Source organism: Lygodium microphyllum, chromosome 7, assembly GCF_053477565.2.
Source record: "Lygodium microphyllum isolate KBCC chromosome 7, Lygodium_microphyllum_v1.1.10, whole genome shotgun sequence".
NCBI lineage: Eukaryota > Viridiplantae > Streptophyta > Polypodiopsida > Schizaeales > Lygodiaceae > Lygodium > Lygodium microphyllum.
In genome coordinates, this window is record NC_141141.1 from 9,134,926 (window position 1) to 9,149,249 (window position 14,324).

The following is a 14,324-nucleotide window of genomic DNA, read 5'->3' on the forward strand; positions in this document are numbered from 1 at the left end:
ATCCTGTATTTACAAGTTCATCAGCTAGCACCATCATCCACTACTATAACAGCCAACCATCACCCAGCTCCTGATGCCCCACGCCTGCATATGCTGTATTTACAAACGACCTTTTTCCAGCCCTTTCGGAGCAATCTACAGCAGTCGCCAACCTCTATAGGCTGCATTTTGCAGATCAGGCCACTTCCAAGTAGCTATCATCAATTTTTACTCAGTCACCATGTATCGAAGAGTGGGCAGCAGAGTATGGTTTCAGCAAACTGCTGCTGCATACATCATTCTGTCCCTCCTCTATCAGTTGCCCATCTTCAGAGCTAGCTGCTGCAGTTCAGGATCCATATGGAGTATGACACACTCTCCACCTCATACCCTCTACCTCAGTCGAATAGAGACACAAGAGTTCGAGGTTTTATACTCATAATTGCCCAAATGATTTTCTCTAAGCCCCAACTCATGTAATGAGACTACGTTGAACATACGGCTACCCTCTACAAACAATAGCAGACTATCCTATGTGAGTCTAGTAATATTATTCAGGCATTTCACCCTTCAAGTGATACATATCCAGGATCGGCTTTGCAACATGCTACCAGCCCTACCAAAAGCTCATTTTCTGGGGACTGTTCTCTACGAGCAGTCCATTGGAGTAGTTGAGTGCATCAAGCAGGTGGGAGGTTATGGAATTCTGGCTCTCTAGGTCCCAATGGATCCTTTAGTGTCACATATTTCTGCATCATGAGGCATGATTTTCACGGAGGCTTTTTGTCTACAGGATAGCTCAAGTGTCAGTTACGCCTTTTATATCGACCCCTGAGTATTCAGTTAGTAGCGGCCACAAAGAATTTAGCACGAATAACAGTTTGTAGAACCTACTAATTGTGTTGGAAGCTAAGTTACTGCTACGGTTGTCCATAGAAGTCAATGGAAACGTAAGGAGCAAACCTCCGTCGAAGAAAGGTTCACAGTAGTGTACAATTGTACATTGAGAGCTCATATTTGCTTATTCATTGTTTGTGTCATTAACAAATTGCAAACATTAGTTTCTCAAGGCGCTTTTTTTAGTACCTGACAAAGCAAGCGAGAAGATGGTGGCAACATCAATGTCGGCAGCCTCTTTAGCGTCGAAAAGGATAGAAGGTCGTATGCTGCTCTTGAAGTGCGTATTTGTCTCTGCGGATGCCAAAGCCTGCAGCTGCGACGCTAGGACAGTCGCCATGGCTGCCCGCCCACGACCACCTTCTTCTCCTCGTCCCCCTCTCCTTCTTCCTCTCTCCCTCCTACGTATAAAGCTTTTCTTCTTTTTCTTCTTCTTCTTCTTCTTCTCGTTATAAAAGTAATTTTTGAAATTTTTCCGCTTTGCTTGCGACTACGCTTAACCCTAAGCAACGATCCCGTCATGTAATCAAATACAAAAAGCATTAGACCTACATACGGTTTTAAAGGAGACAAGAAGAATTGGCTCGAAGTGACCCCTCAAAGGATGCAACTCAATGCTTGCAAGGTGAAAATGTTAAACTATTTATCGTAATCTCGTTAATTATTTGGTGAATAAATGTAAATTTGATAGGTACAAACTAAATGTTTGATAATGAATAAAGCAGCTTATAAAACTAAAGAGAACTTTACAAGATGAAAGATATGCAACTTATGAAAATACATATGTATGTATGGATTACGCTCCTACATTAAAGCTATGATGGCAAGTCTTATGCTCCTCTGTGAGGGAGTCTCTGACACCAAGTGTTTTTTCTTCTTGTGAAAAGAAAAATCTATTAGTAGGTAACACCTCGAAGAAAATCCATTGAGTTAAAATATACAATGCAAAGTAATTATAAAGAGAGTGTCTAAGTACATTACAAGTACAATGGTTGTGTGAACAACCAATCTGGTAGGCTATAATGCTAGATCATCAAGGGGATCGTATGGAAAAAAGTGCTTGAGTCCCAGGCCTATAGGATGGCCGCTCTCCTCCTCATCCCATCAGATCCTCCTTGCATCCTCTCCCATCTCTCGCGCAGAGGAGAGTGTGGATGATCTCTATCCAAATCCTTGAAAGAGTCTTGACTATGATTACATCCTAGAGACCAATAACATGACTACACCTCATAGTCCAGATGTGCCAAGCTATAATACTAGCAATTAGCTCCCATCTATGATAGTGTCCCTAAGTCCATCATGCTATGAGAAGTTTAGAGTGGGAATCCTCCTCAAATGATGTCCAATAATGAGGAAAGATTGACTCCCCCAAATATCTTCATATCCGCATGTTGGGCCTATATCTATGACCCAAGTTATAGTCCCCCCAAGTCATGACCATGGTCTTTATTGTGGCGTGGAATGTCATCATGAGGGCTCTCCTCCAAACATCCTAAGCTATCTGATAGTCCCATAGCAAATGTCTCTATATTTCTTATGGCTCTTCTCCAAATATCTTGAGCTCCAAGACAATCCCATAGGAATGTCATCTTTAGGGTTCTCCTTTAAATGTCACGAGCTCCAGGACAATCCCATAGCCAATGCCTTTATGTCTCTTATGGCTCACCATATCTCACATGTGCCACTAGGTCCTTGCCATATCCAAGCCAAGTGCCAATTGCTAAGCTCTAGTGGGCTGATAGCCATAGGAAGAGGATATCTTTCTAGGCCTAAAGCTCTCATCTAACCTCCACCAAAAGTCTGATAAGAAATTCTCTAAGATACCTTATCTATCTCAAGCCTAATATGAAGCCAAAGAAGGTCATGTTAAATGGTCTATCAAGAGAAGGATCTCTCCACACCCACTTTCCCAAATCCCATTATAGTCTCTATAAAGGCCTCCTTTAGTAAGCCCAATATCTCTATCCATCTATAAGACAGGGAGTTGGGTCTAGATCAATGTATCATTTCATCTCAAAGTGTGCCACTACTGTAATCCTCTATTTAGCATCCTATGAACTTTGTGACATCCAAGTCCTCTCACTAGAGGCATCCATCCTTCTCTAACAAAAAGTAAATGCCATGTCCCTACTCGTTGCAATGACTACTAAAAGGATGTCCCCTTTGGAAAAGAGAGACCACTAACCCAAGTTTGAGTAGTGTGTGTTTTCTTCTACCAATGAAGAGGTACTCCCTTTGTCACAACATCAATCATGGCCCTGGCTCCCTTGAGACCATATAATCTTTGCCTTTGAATCTCTTATGATGGCTTGTGCGAACTAGTTTTTCATTGGGGTGATGACCTCTGTAGAGAGAATCTCCCTGAAGATAGATAAGTCTGCTATCCAAGGGTGTGGCTTGACTCTAATATGAAGTGGTGATTGAAGAGGAAAGGCTATCTCCTCTTCTCCTCAAATGTAGTAAGTGGTAACTGAAGAAGGTCAAAAAAAAAGAACTCCATGCTCTAATGATAGCAACTACAAATCTAACCTCAAAGCTCCTCTATAAGTCTCTAATCTTGATCTCCTCAAAAATCCAGTGAATGATGGGTTTCCATGGTCCTCCATGTGTAGGTGCGATGGACTAAAGCCTCTCTATAAGAAGCTTCTTCCAAGGCTCCTCGATTGGAAGAAGACCCCTAACAATGAGCTTGGCTAATAAGGCTTTGATCTAGCAATCATGGTCTATGATCCTCAATCCTCCTGTAGACCTAGATTGTATGATGACATCCCAAGCCACCTTCACTCTAGTCGAGCTCCCATCTCCTCCTAATCAAATAAAGTTATTGATACATTGCTTCACCTAGCCAATGCAAGACCTTGAGAATACCCAACAAGAAGTAAGTTTTCACATGGTAGTGAGAAGGACATGGTTGGCAACCACTACTCTCCTTGCAAGCAATAAACTCATGGAGCCTCAATTACATTAGCTTCTATGTAATGCTTAGAATAAGAGGTTCCAATTTCCTACTTTAAGGTGATGTCAATCCTCATATGGCATCCAAGATTTCTCATCATGGTTTCGCATGGAATCCATGTGAAATCCTCATGCAATCACCATTCTAGCTGTTAGTATCACATATCCAAAAGCCATAGGACTTATGCCAATATCAACTACTTTGCAAAAGATCTTCATAGCCACTATAAAGGCCTTAAAGATACTCTCATCCCCATCTACATATACTATTATGTCATCAGCGAATTCTACATCAAGAAGCTCCTCAAACTTAAGGGTGGGCATCCTGAGACCTCTGACACTAGTGGATCTATCTCTCATGAAGGAGATCGTGGCCTATGCTATAAATAGAAACAAGAAGGGGGACTAATGGCCTACCATGTCTCATTGATCTCTAGATGATGAATCTCTCTCCGATGGCCCCTCTAATCATAACCTCGCTATGTGTGGATGAATAGAGAGCCGTTATTCCCCTAACCCATTACTCTTGAAATCCCATCCTCGTCATTGTGCCCTTCATCAGAATTCCCCGATCCACATGGTTATATGCTTTCTTGAAGTTGAGATGGAACTTAATAAGGTTTTGGTTCCTAGATCAAGCAAGAGTAGTGGACTCCCAAAAAACATTTGATTGGTTTATGCTCTACTAGTACATATGGAAAATGTTTCCAATACCTGAATGATGCATTGATGCTCCGAGAAGGCTTTTGGGCTAATTAGAGCTTGATTATCTCAGTTGAAGTATTTATTGTTGTAATAGTAGTTTGGGTGGTAAGCATACAATAGTAGGCTTCATGCTTTGAATGCCTATTGTGCCTACATGGTATTTCATATATGCTACATGTCTACAGTAATGGATGCAGTTACTTCCGCTTGTGGACTAATTTGATTTCGTATGCTCTGGACACTAGCACTTATCTTTGTTAACAGTTTGTCAATTTTATATATATATATATATATATGCATATTAGTTATGTACTGAGCGCCATTACTCTTTTCTCAATCAGTAATGCATTTGACTAATCTCTATAGTTGTTCTTAAGATCTTCTACATGCATGATGTATATATTTATGGGATGTATGGTTTACTGACACTTTGAGTTTGTGATAGTCTTTGGTATTAGTGGCCTATGTTCAGTCACTACTAGTTGCATTCTTTGTATCCCAGTTGCTACCTGGATATCCTTGGTAGCGGGAGCTTGCTTTCTTGGCATTGATCGATATATATTGTTGTCTTTATTTTAGCATTACTATAATTACAATTTTTTGCATTCTTTTGGAGAGCAAATAGTTTGCACTCTATTGATTGCAATTTGTGGACACTATACCCTCATTTGTTCTTCCTCTTTTGCACATCCATTTGCATAAATTTTGGGGCTCTTTTGCTGAATTTAAAGCACTGCATCCTCTTATTATTTGCATACATTTGAAGTCATTATGGCAAGTTCGTCACTAGATATTGCTATTTTCAACATTGAAAAGCTTGATGGAAATAACTTCCAATATTGGAAGACATAGATACAACAAGTCTTGGTGCAAAAGAGGCAAATTAAGCTATTGAGGAGAGGATCCATAGGCAACATGAGCAAGTAGTCGAGGTACACAAGGTGATCTTTCAAGAGGAGCCTTCTGTTACTATATAGCCAACCCCGGTAAGATAGCCTATTGCAATTGTGGATGATGTAATGGCCTAGAGCTTCACATTTGATCGCTATGAGTCTCTATGGATTATATCATGGTAATAGACTCCATTGAGCCACTCATCTATGAGGAGGCTATGGGCAAAGGTGATTCTCGTTCTTGGGAGAGGGCTATGCAGTGTGAGTTTGATTCACTGTAAAATAACCATACATGGAACCTGCATTGTGCCATGCAAGTGGATGTACAAAAGCTGAAGAGTACACTTGGTCACCCTAAGCTAGCATATAAAACTAGATCAATTGCAGAGGGTTTAAAGCGAGAGCATGGTGTTGAATTCTATGAAGTCTTTTCTCCTATAGAGTAGTCAAGATGACTACTCTATGCTTCTTGGCCTTGGTTGCTCAGTTAGATTTGGATCTTTATCAAATCATTGTGAAGACAACTTTCTTACATGGGGATTTGCATGATGAGTTTTATATGTAGTAGCCTAAGGGCTTTGTAGATAAAGGCAAGGAACACTTAGTATACAAATTGAAGAAGAATCTTTATGGGCTTAAGTAGGCACCTAGGGACTCGTACTAGAAGTTTGATGCTTTTATGCATTCACAAGGATATTCCTACAGTGATATGGATCCATGTTTATATAGAAGAAGGTTTGTGATGGTAGCCTTATTATCTTGGTAATTATGTTGATGATACATTTAGAGCTAAGAGTGCTCATTATTGAGCTAGATGCTTTAAAGACTTAGCTCAAGAAGAGCTTTGAGATGAAGGACATGGGACGGAGCCTCACGTGTACTTGGTATGCGCATTATGCACAAATGCTCCAAGGGACTTCTCTACTTGTCCCGAAATGAGTACATACACAAAGAACTTGAGTGATTCCATATGTAGAATGGTAAGCCTATTGGTTGTCCTTTACCTTCTCATACGAAGGTTAGTCAGGCCAATTGTCCACAATCACATGATGAGAGGGCCGAGATGGCCAAGGTTCCATATGCATCTATAGTGGGCAATTTAATGTATGCTATGATAGCCACTCATCCTAATATAGCATTTATAGTAGGAGTTGTGGCACGCTATATGGCTATACCTAGCAAAGCAATATTGGGATGCAGTGAAGGGTATCATGAGGTAGAACAACATTGCAAATATGCACATTTTCTATGGTGAAGAGGATACTACAATTACGGGCTAACTTAGACTATGTAGGACATATAAACAATATGAAGTCCACCTCTGGGTATGTCTTTACCTATGCTAGAGGTGCTATCTCTCGGATGTCTAGGGTGCCAAAATGCACCACCTTGTCTACTACTAAGACAGAGTATATTGTAGCCACTAAGGCTTGTAAGAAGGCCCTATGGTTAGGCTGTCTAATAGTAGACCTTGATATTATTGTTCCTTCTACATTGCATTCGGATTTGATGAGTGCCATTCAATTGGATAGTTATCTGATATTTTATGTGAAGACAAAGCACATTAAGGTGCACTACCACTTCATCAGGGAGGTCGTAGGAGACAAGCCCATTGAGCTTGTCAAGATTCCTACGTACATGAATTCTACAAATCTACTTACTAAAAGTCTCCTAGTGGAATAATATGCCTTCCTTAGGATGTTGATGGGTGTAGGATGAGATGACGTTTTTCCTCATCCTGTTGTACTCTATGTACGTGTTGTACTTTTCTCTTCTTCTTTTTTTAAACTACTCACTAAGGCATATATCTCCTTTAAGTGGGAGGGTGTTGGGGGGTAAAGACACTTGTGTCTAGCCACTCACATTTACTTATTGTATATAGTATCCATACACATGTACATTGTAGGTGGTGGGTGTCTATCACTATCACTTCATTCTTTATTCTTTCAGTGACTATTGAATAAGGGAAGATCACTCGCACATTGCGACTATTGGAGCTCCCACATATGGTGTCTCTCTCTCTTGCTCTCTTGCTCTCTTGCTCTATCCACCATATCTCTTCCTTTCACTTGTGTGCTTCCACTCAAGCTCTACCTTTCACCTTTGACAATAGCCTTCTATATTTTCTGTTAACACTACCCCCTCCAAGATGAGTGCTTGTCCCATGGCAATGATGTCAAAGGTAGATGTGAAACGTTAGGATGATCGATGAAGTAGCTTTGAAGAGGTAATGGTTCTAATGGAGGAGTAATGCATGCTAATGATGAAGAATGGTTTCCAAATGATGATAGTTCTATTAATAGCATTGATGGTGATGCGGGGTTGGCACTATGGTAGATGGAAAGGATGACAAAGTGGTTGTTGACACACAACTTGCAAAAGATGGTATTGTTGAGATTGGTACTATTGACTAGTGATTCTTCCTATTACTTGGATAGAGCATGAATGGTCATGGAAAATGAATTAGAGGTCGTGGAAAATGAATTAGAGATGGTAGAAAATGGAAGCTTTGAATGTTGAAGTAGAAATGATAGCTCATGATTTTCCATTAACTTTTGTATCTACAAAGTAAAACCTCTCATGCATTTACTATCTAGGGAAATGTGCTAGTCTTTTATATTTGTGTTGCATAAGATATATATGAATGATGTTTTGGAAGATGGATCAAACTCAAATAAAGCCTAAAGTGTTATGCCTTACTTGAGGAACCAAAATCATGTATAGGTATAATGCAAATATATTGTGAGTGCATGTGCTTGCATAAGCTAATACTTAGTTGGAAGTCTACTCCATGGGTTCTTCCATCAACAATGGTGATGTAGTAAGGTAGCTTGAACTAATGAAGATGGAAAATGTGTCATTGGTGAGGGAAAATGGAGTTGTTGAAGAATATTCTAGGAACACCTTGAAGGGTACGATGGCTAAAAGTTGGAGTCCAAATCGAGTAACTCACAAAGTGCATGGTTCTCCAATAGATCAATCATATACAAAAGTTGATATAAGTAATCCCCTTTTGCTTGAAGTACCATGTCCACCTTACTTTGAAGTTGATTTACTAGCATTGGGAAAATGAGATGAGAAAGCAAAGTGTGCAAGTGACTGAGCAAGCCATGTCTAACCAAGGCAAGTCAAACTCCATAGGTATATCCTAACCTTGATATGCCCTAAGTAAATGTGAGGGGAAATGGGAAAAGGGCTAGGGGATTAGCGATAGAGCCATTTGACCAAGATCACCACACATATCTAACTTGCTGACCCCTAAGTGCAGTGCAATGCTTGTAAGTGCATATTTCTTTTTGTTTTTTTCCCCATTTCCTTCTCACTCTCTCTCTCATTTTGTTTTTCTTCTCTCTTTTCTCTTTTTTAAAGAAAAAAGTTAGTGCCATACAACATGGCTTGTAGCCTTATAAACTTGAATGGAAGTATGAGAGATCCCAAGGCTAATGATTGCATATATGAAACTTGGCTCAAAAGATGGAGTTGTATATTAGAGTGTGCACAATGAGTTTTGAGAAAACAGAGCCTAAATATTGGAAGCACAACACCTGGTTGTCACTGAAGCTATTATTTAAGAAAAACTTATACTTGTTGTTGATAAAGATTTGGGTGCCCATTGGAGTAATTTGCAACTCCTTCTCTCTTATAGTCTCTTAAGGTGAACTTGGTAGCTTGATGTTCATATGATTTGCCACTGTGATGCTTCTAGAACTTGAGATTTGTAGGAAAGCTTCCAGTGCTAGTGTCATCTTCAAGTCTTGAATGTTTACTACATTGTTGTTTCACCTATTGTGGTTTGCCATGTTCTTGTATTCTCTTGGTGGAGCTTTGAGAGCACCATGTAGTAGATTATTCTAGTTCAAAATGGAAAGCATTGATGACAACTTTGCAACTTTGTGCCATTGTACCTAGAATGAATGTTTAGATATTGTACCTTGTATCATATCCTCACACAAGTTATAGCATTGTTCCATAAGTTGATGGATTTTAGCTTGGTTGCTACAAACTTGGAGATGAAGAATAAACATTACAATTGTGTATACAAGTGAGCTAGATATATACAAGAGTCGAGTGAATGATGGTACATCATTATATGGCCTCCAAATGAACCATTTGTAGAAATCTAGATTGTATTGTAAAGCATGGGTATCAAGAAGGTATTTGGCCTAGTTTGCATTCAATTCTTCTTTTGTGAGGATTTTGTCAAGTAGGGGATAGGTTGAGCTAACTCCACACTTCGTACTCTAGCAAGTACTTAGAGGAAAGTTATAGCTACATACATCGGGTCATTCTAGGGCCTTCAAGTAGCTCATATTTGCTGTAAAAAAGTCATTGGTCATGTAAAGCTTATTTGACAAGAAGACATGAGTTCTCTGGATCGGACCGTAGAAATATACACACTAAATTTATGGTAAGGGATGAGGGAGCACTAGCAAGAAAGTGTTTGTTGGATCTAACATCAACTAAATTGTAGGAGCAACAAATAATAGCTGACCTACGAAGTGGTATTGAGCAACAAATTGTTAGGTGAAAGAGTAGTAATATTCATCATCTAGGAACAAGGGGAGGGCGAACACTCATTGGAGGCATTCCTAAAGAGACTAATGTGTATATGAAAGAGAGTGGCTGATTCATACTATCAATCCACCTATCAAGGATTGTTGGAGGACAAAGCAAAGAGATAAGGGAGCTTGTGTTCACAACGACAGAAATGCAATTAAGCACATGCCTATACCATGCTTCGAGGGTTGAAGACAATATAAGGATAGGAGACTTGGTAAATTTTTTGGTTTTGGCCCTCGAGTGTGGTTCACTCAGCTAGGATTGATAAGCAGATTTAGAGCTTCTATCGAGTAGCACCATTAGTGCAGAAGATAATCAAGGAGACATGTTTAAATATGGAGGAAACATCTAAAATAGTTTCCTTGGTATTTCTTTTTGGAGGGTATGGAGTATAGGGTAGCAAATGTTCAAATAACTCCTAACAATATGCACCCAACAAGTAGAATAGATGGTCATATTATTAGGTGAAAAGAGAAATTAAGCAAGGCAAATGATGAGTGCAATTGTGCTTAATTATTGCAAGAGAAAATAGTTAATATTGCTTTAGACTTCAATTGTACATGTTGTTTCAATATAAGTTCTATCTTGATAGGCCAAGATAGTTTCTTTGTGACTTTGGCGAGAGGATAGTGTTCTCCTAGCCTGAATATTTATTGGTTGTTATAGGCTAATATGTTTGGTTTTAAAAGGCAAAGAATGGATTCTTTTTAATAAAACTGTAGTATGGAGATAGTTTATATTACTTTGAATCTCAACGGGCTGAAATATTCGTTGACCAATTTAGGCAGGTGCATTTACTTTTGGCATATATAGAAGAATAAATGTGTTGTTCTTAAGAAAGTATAGTGTAATAATAGTCTATCTTGCACCAATTCATGTACATGATTAGTGCATTCATGCTCATTTTCCATCATCTGTAGTGTGGAAAAGATGCTCTTTGTAGAAAGCCATATTTGTCCCTAACTCCTGCATTGGTGCCAACCATATCCTCTTGGTGTTCAGCTCAATGATGTCCTTGGGACTTCACTATTTGCAAAGGAGACATTGCACCTATGAGTGAAGAATCCTAAAAAGACCCCTATCGATGGGTTGTGCAAGAATCATGTTACCTCACCTTTTTAAAAAATTGTTACATACCCCATTTTTTAGATATAAGATTTTGTCTTCTGTTCAGCTTCTCATATTGACTATGTTTAAAAGATTGGAACATTTCTAACACAAGAATTACATATTACTCCTTGGTCTCTTGCTCAAGCTAAAAGATCTAACATATGTACTACAGATCTACATTTGCTAGTCTCAATTGCTAATTCATATGATGATGTGCACAAGTACTTGACACATCTAATCCCATGAGAGAGATGGGCATACATGTATCTTGTGCAGATAATAAAGCCATCATTTGTAGTGCAAAAAGATTCTCTTTGTAGAAAGCCATGTTTGTCCCTAACTCTTGCATTGGTCCCAACCATGTCCTCTTGGTGTTGAGCTCGGTGATGTCCTTGGGGCTTCACTCTTTGTAAAGGAGACATGTCACCTACAAGTGAAGAATCCTAGAAAGCCGATTGTGCAAGAGTCATATGACCTCACCTTTTAAAAAATTTATTGCATACCCCATTTTTTAGATATAAGATTTTGTCTTATATTTATCTTCTCATATTGACTATGTTTAAAAGATCGAAACATTTCTAACACAAGAATTACATGTTACTCCTCAGTCTCTGGCTCAAGCTAAAAGATCTAACATATGTGCTCCTCGAGTGGTATAGATCTACACTTGCTAGTCTTAGTCGCTAATTGATATGATGATGTGCACAAGTAGCTGACACCACATCTAATCCCATGAGAGAGATGGGCATCCATGTATATTGTGCAAATAATAAAGCCATCATCTGTAGTGTGAAAAAGATGCTCTTTGTGTAGAAACCCATCTTTTTCATTAACTCTTGCATTGGCGCCAACCATGTCCTCTTGGTGTGGAGCTAGATGATGTCCTTGGTGTGGAAAGCCCTCTATCTACAAGTCATGCAAGAGTCATATGACTCCACCTTCTAAAACATTTATTGCGTATCCCATTTTTTTGAGATAAGATTTTGCATTATGTTTAGCCTTCTCATATTGACGAAGCTTAAAATGTTAGAAGATAGGCATATGAACCCACTGTAAGCAAGGGTGTATGAGGGTAGATAGGTGTGAATAACCTAAGGGGCAGGGGAAACCCTAACCCTAGCTAGGCAGAAGCTATATAAATAGCCTATGGGTCACTATCAAACTTGAGATAGAGTGTACCCAAGTTGTACCTTGAGCAACTTAGTAAACAAGAATTTGTTCTTGTACTTTGAGCTTCTATCTCCCTCTTGTGCACACTTTTTTCCTGCTACAACTTTGATTCTCCACATGGTATCAGAGCCTCCTCTGATCCCTTCGGCTTCCTCAAACCTCAGCTCCACTAAGTGCACAAAAAGAACTCCATTTTTCATCCATCTTCTTCACCTCCATAGCATGTTTTGAACCCCCTGGCCTTGGTGGACTTGCTGCATGCATAGGAGGGCATTTCAGCTCCTACTATCTTCTACAAACCTTCTCTCCACCTCAAGGCGTAGCTGCATGGCAGGTCAAATCTCGACATTGGACAGCCAGGAGCACGACATTGCATTTTTTGTCAGAACGACGCAGTTCTGGATAGGCAGGCAGTTCATACAGCATCATGGGCTGTAGGAGGCGCAATAATGGAGGCCACCATAGGGCTTTCATACCCCCCCTAGTGGGCGATCTCCCCCTAAGAGGGTTTCAACTTTCTGATTTCTCAATATTTGGTCATTAACATTGATTTTAATCACTAAGTTATTCCTTCTGAGTCAGTTACTAATCTCGGAACCTAATCTCAGAGGTTAATGCACTTGGAAAGCTACCATCAAGCTTATCAAGATCGACATTTACCATCTCTAGCAACATGAGCTATAGATGAGTGCTTGTAAGCACTAAGGCACATTGTTTAATCTATACAATCTGAATGTTTTTTTAATCAGGAAATTAAAACAATAGAGTGCTTTGCTTCAAGTTGTAAGGCTATGTGTACAATTATAAACACATAGACCATCATACACTAGATTTGTATTGCATATCTTAAGTGACTTTTTTCAAGTACACTGATCAATGAAATCAGAGGGATGAGTGTCATTATACTCTCCTTGAAATCATCAGCAAAACAAGCATTGAAATCATAGACCATCCTTGTCCAACACAGGGTTCATCCACCAAGCCATACCACAACGAGGAGCCCGAAGTCTAGTCTAGACTCAGATCATTGAAGCCTAAAAAAACCATTACACCTCGGAAGAAGATTGCACATAAGAAAGGACCTCCAAAGTCATATTTTGAGATATTACATATATATGATTTTCAGTCTTTCTCCTCATTACAACTTTGATATCAAGTGTTTGATTTGCTTCCGCATTCAGTGGCAAGCTTGTAAGGGACTAGACACTGCCCTTGTTCTAGCAAGTGGTAAGACCTTCCCAATGGCCATCACATATGCCGATGTCAGTCCTCAAATTCAAAAATTTGATGGCAAATATTTCCACACATGGCATGTACTTATCAAGTATAAGATGATGGAGAGAGGATATTGGCCCCTCATTCAAGGCACTAGAGCTGTAAACTCTGCAAATTTGGTTGATGTAGAGGATGATCAACGTGCCTAGGCAATCATCATGTTACACTTAGATGAGTCCTTAATTCATCATGTTGATCAACTAAATACCACTAAAGAAAAATGGGATGAGCTTGAAAAGCTTTATGGAGCCACTGGTAAAAATACTAAAATCTTCCTTAAAATTGAATTCTTTAGCTTGGAATATAGATCAGGAGAAGACTTGGGAAAATTCATTTCTCACATGAAGGGGCTTATGGCACAGCTTGCCTCAGTACAAGCTCCAATACATGAAGAAGATGCTATTGCTATTCTCTTAAAAGGTGTAAAAAAGGTGTTTCCTACCCTTGTAACCACTCTTACCAACATTCCACATCCTACATTGGCAAGTACCATCCAATCTTGTTTGGATGAAGAAAAGAGGAACCGCAAAGAAGGCAGCACCAGTCAAGCATCTTCAACTTGTCGTGATCAAGTATTGGTACATACAACTCTCACTCAATGTTCTTTCTGTAAGAAAAAAGGACATATTGTAAACAACTGTTGGAAGAAGTATCTAAAAAAAATGAAATGTAACAAATGCAAGAAGACAATGCATATCACTAGTAAATGCCCCAACATTCCTGATGTACCCAAAGAACTGGTGGCCAATTATGCCTCCAATCCATTTGAAGATCGTTTTT

At 39.3% G+C, this 14,324-nt stretch overlaps 1 protein-coding gene across 3 annotated transcripts in view; it reads right to left on the reverse strand.

Moving 5' to 3' along the window:
- LOC148033163 (ARM repeat superfamily protein) overlaps positions 1–1,306 on the reverse strand; it is a 169,839-nt gene extending 168,533 nt beyond the window's left edge. For 2 of the 3 annotated variants that reach the window (XM_087681033.1, XM_087681032.1), the window contains exon 1: positions 1,066–1,304. In XM_087681033.1, coding sequence (XP_087537159.1) covers positions 1,066–1,216 — 151 coding nt within the window. In that variant the 5' untranslated portion in view covers positions 1,217–1,304. Of the gene's footprint in view, positions 1–1,065 lie in introns of all 3 variants that reach the window. The other variant, XM_087681034.1, reaches the window with a different exon arrangement.
- Between the last annotated feature and the right edge of the window lie 13,018 nt (positions 1,307–14,324).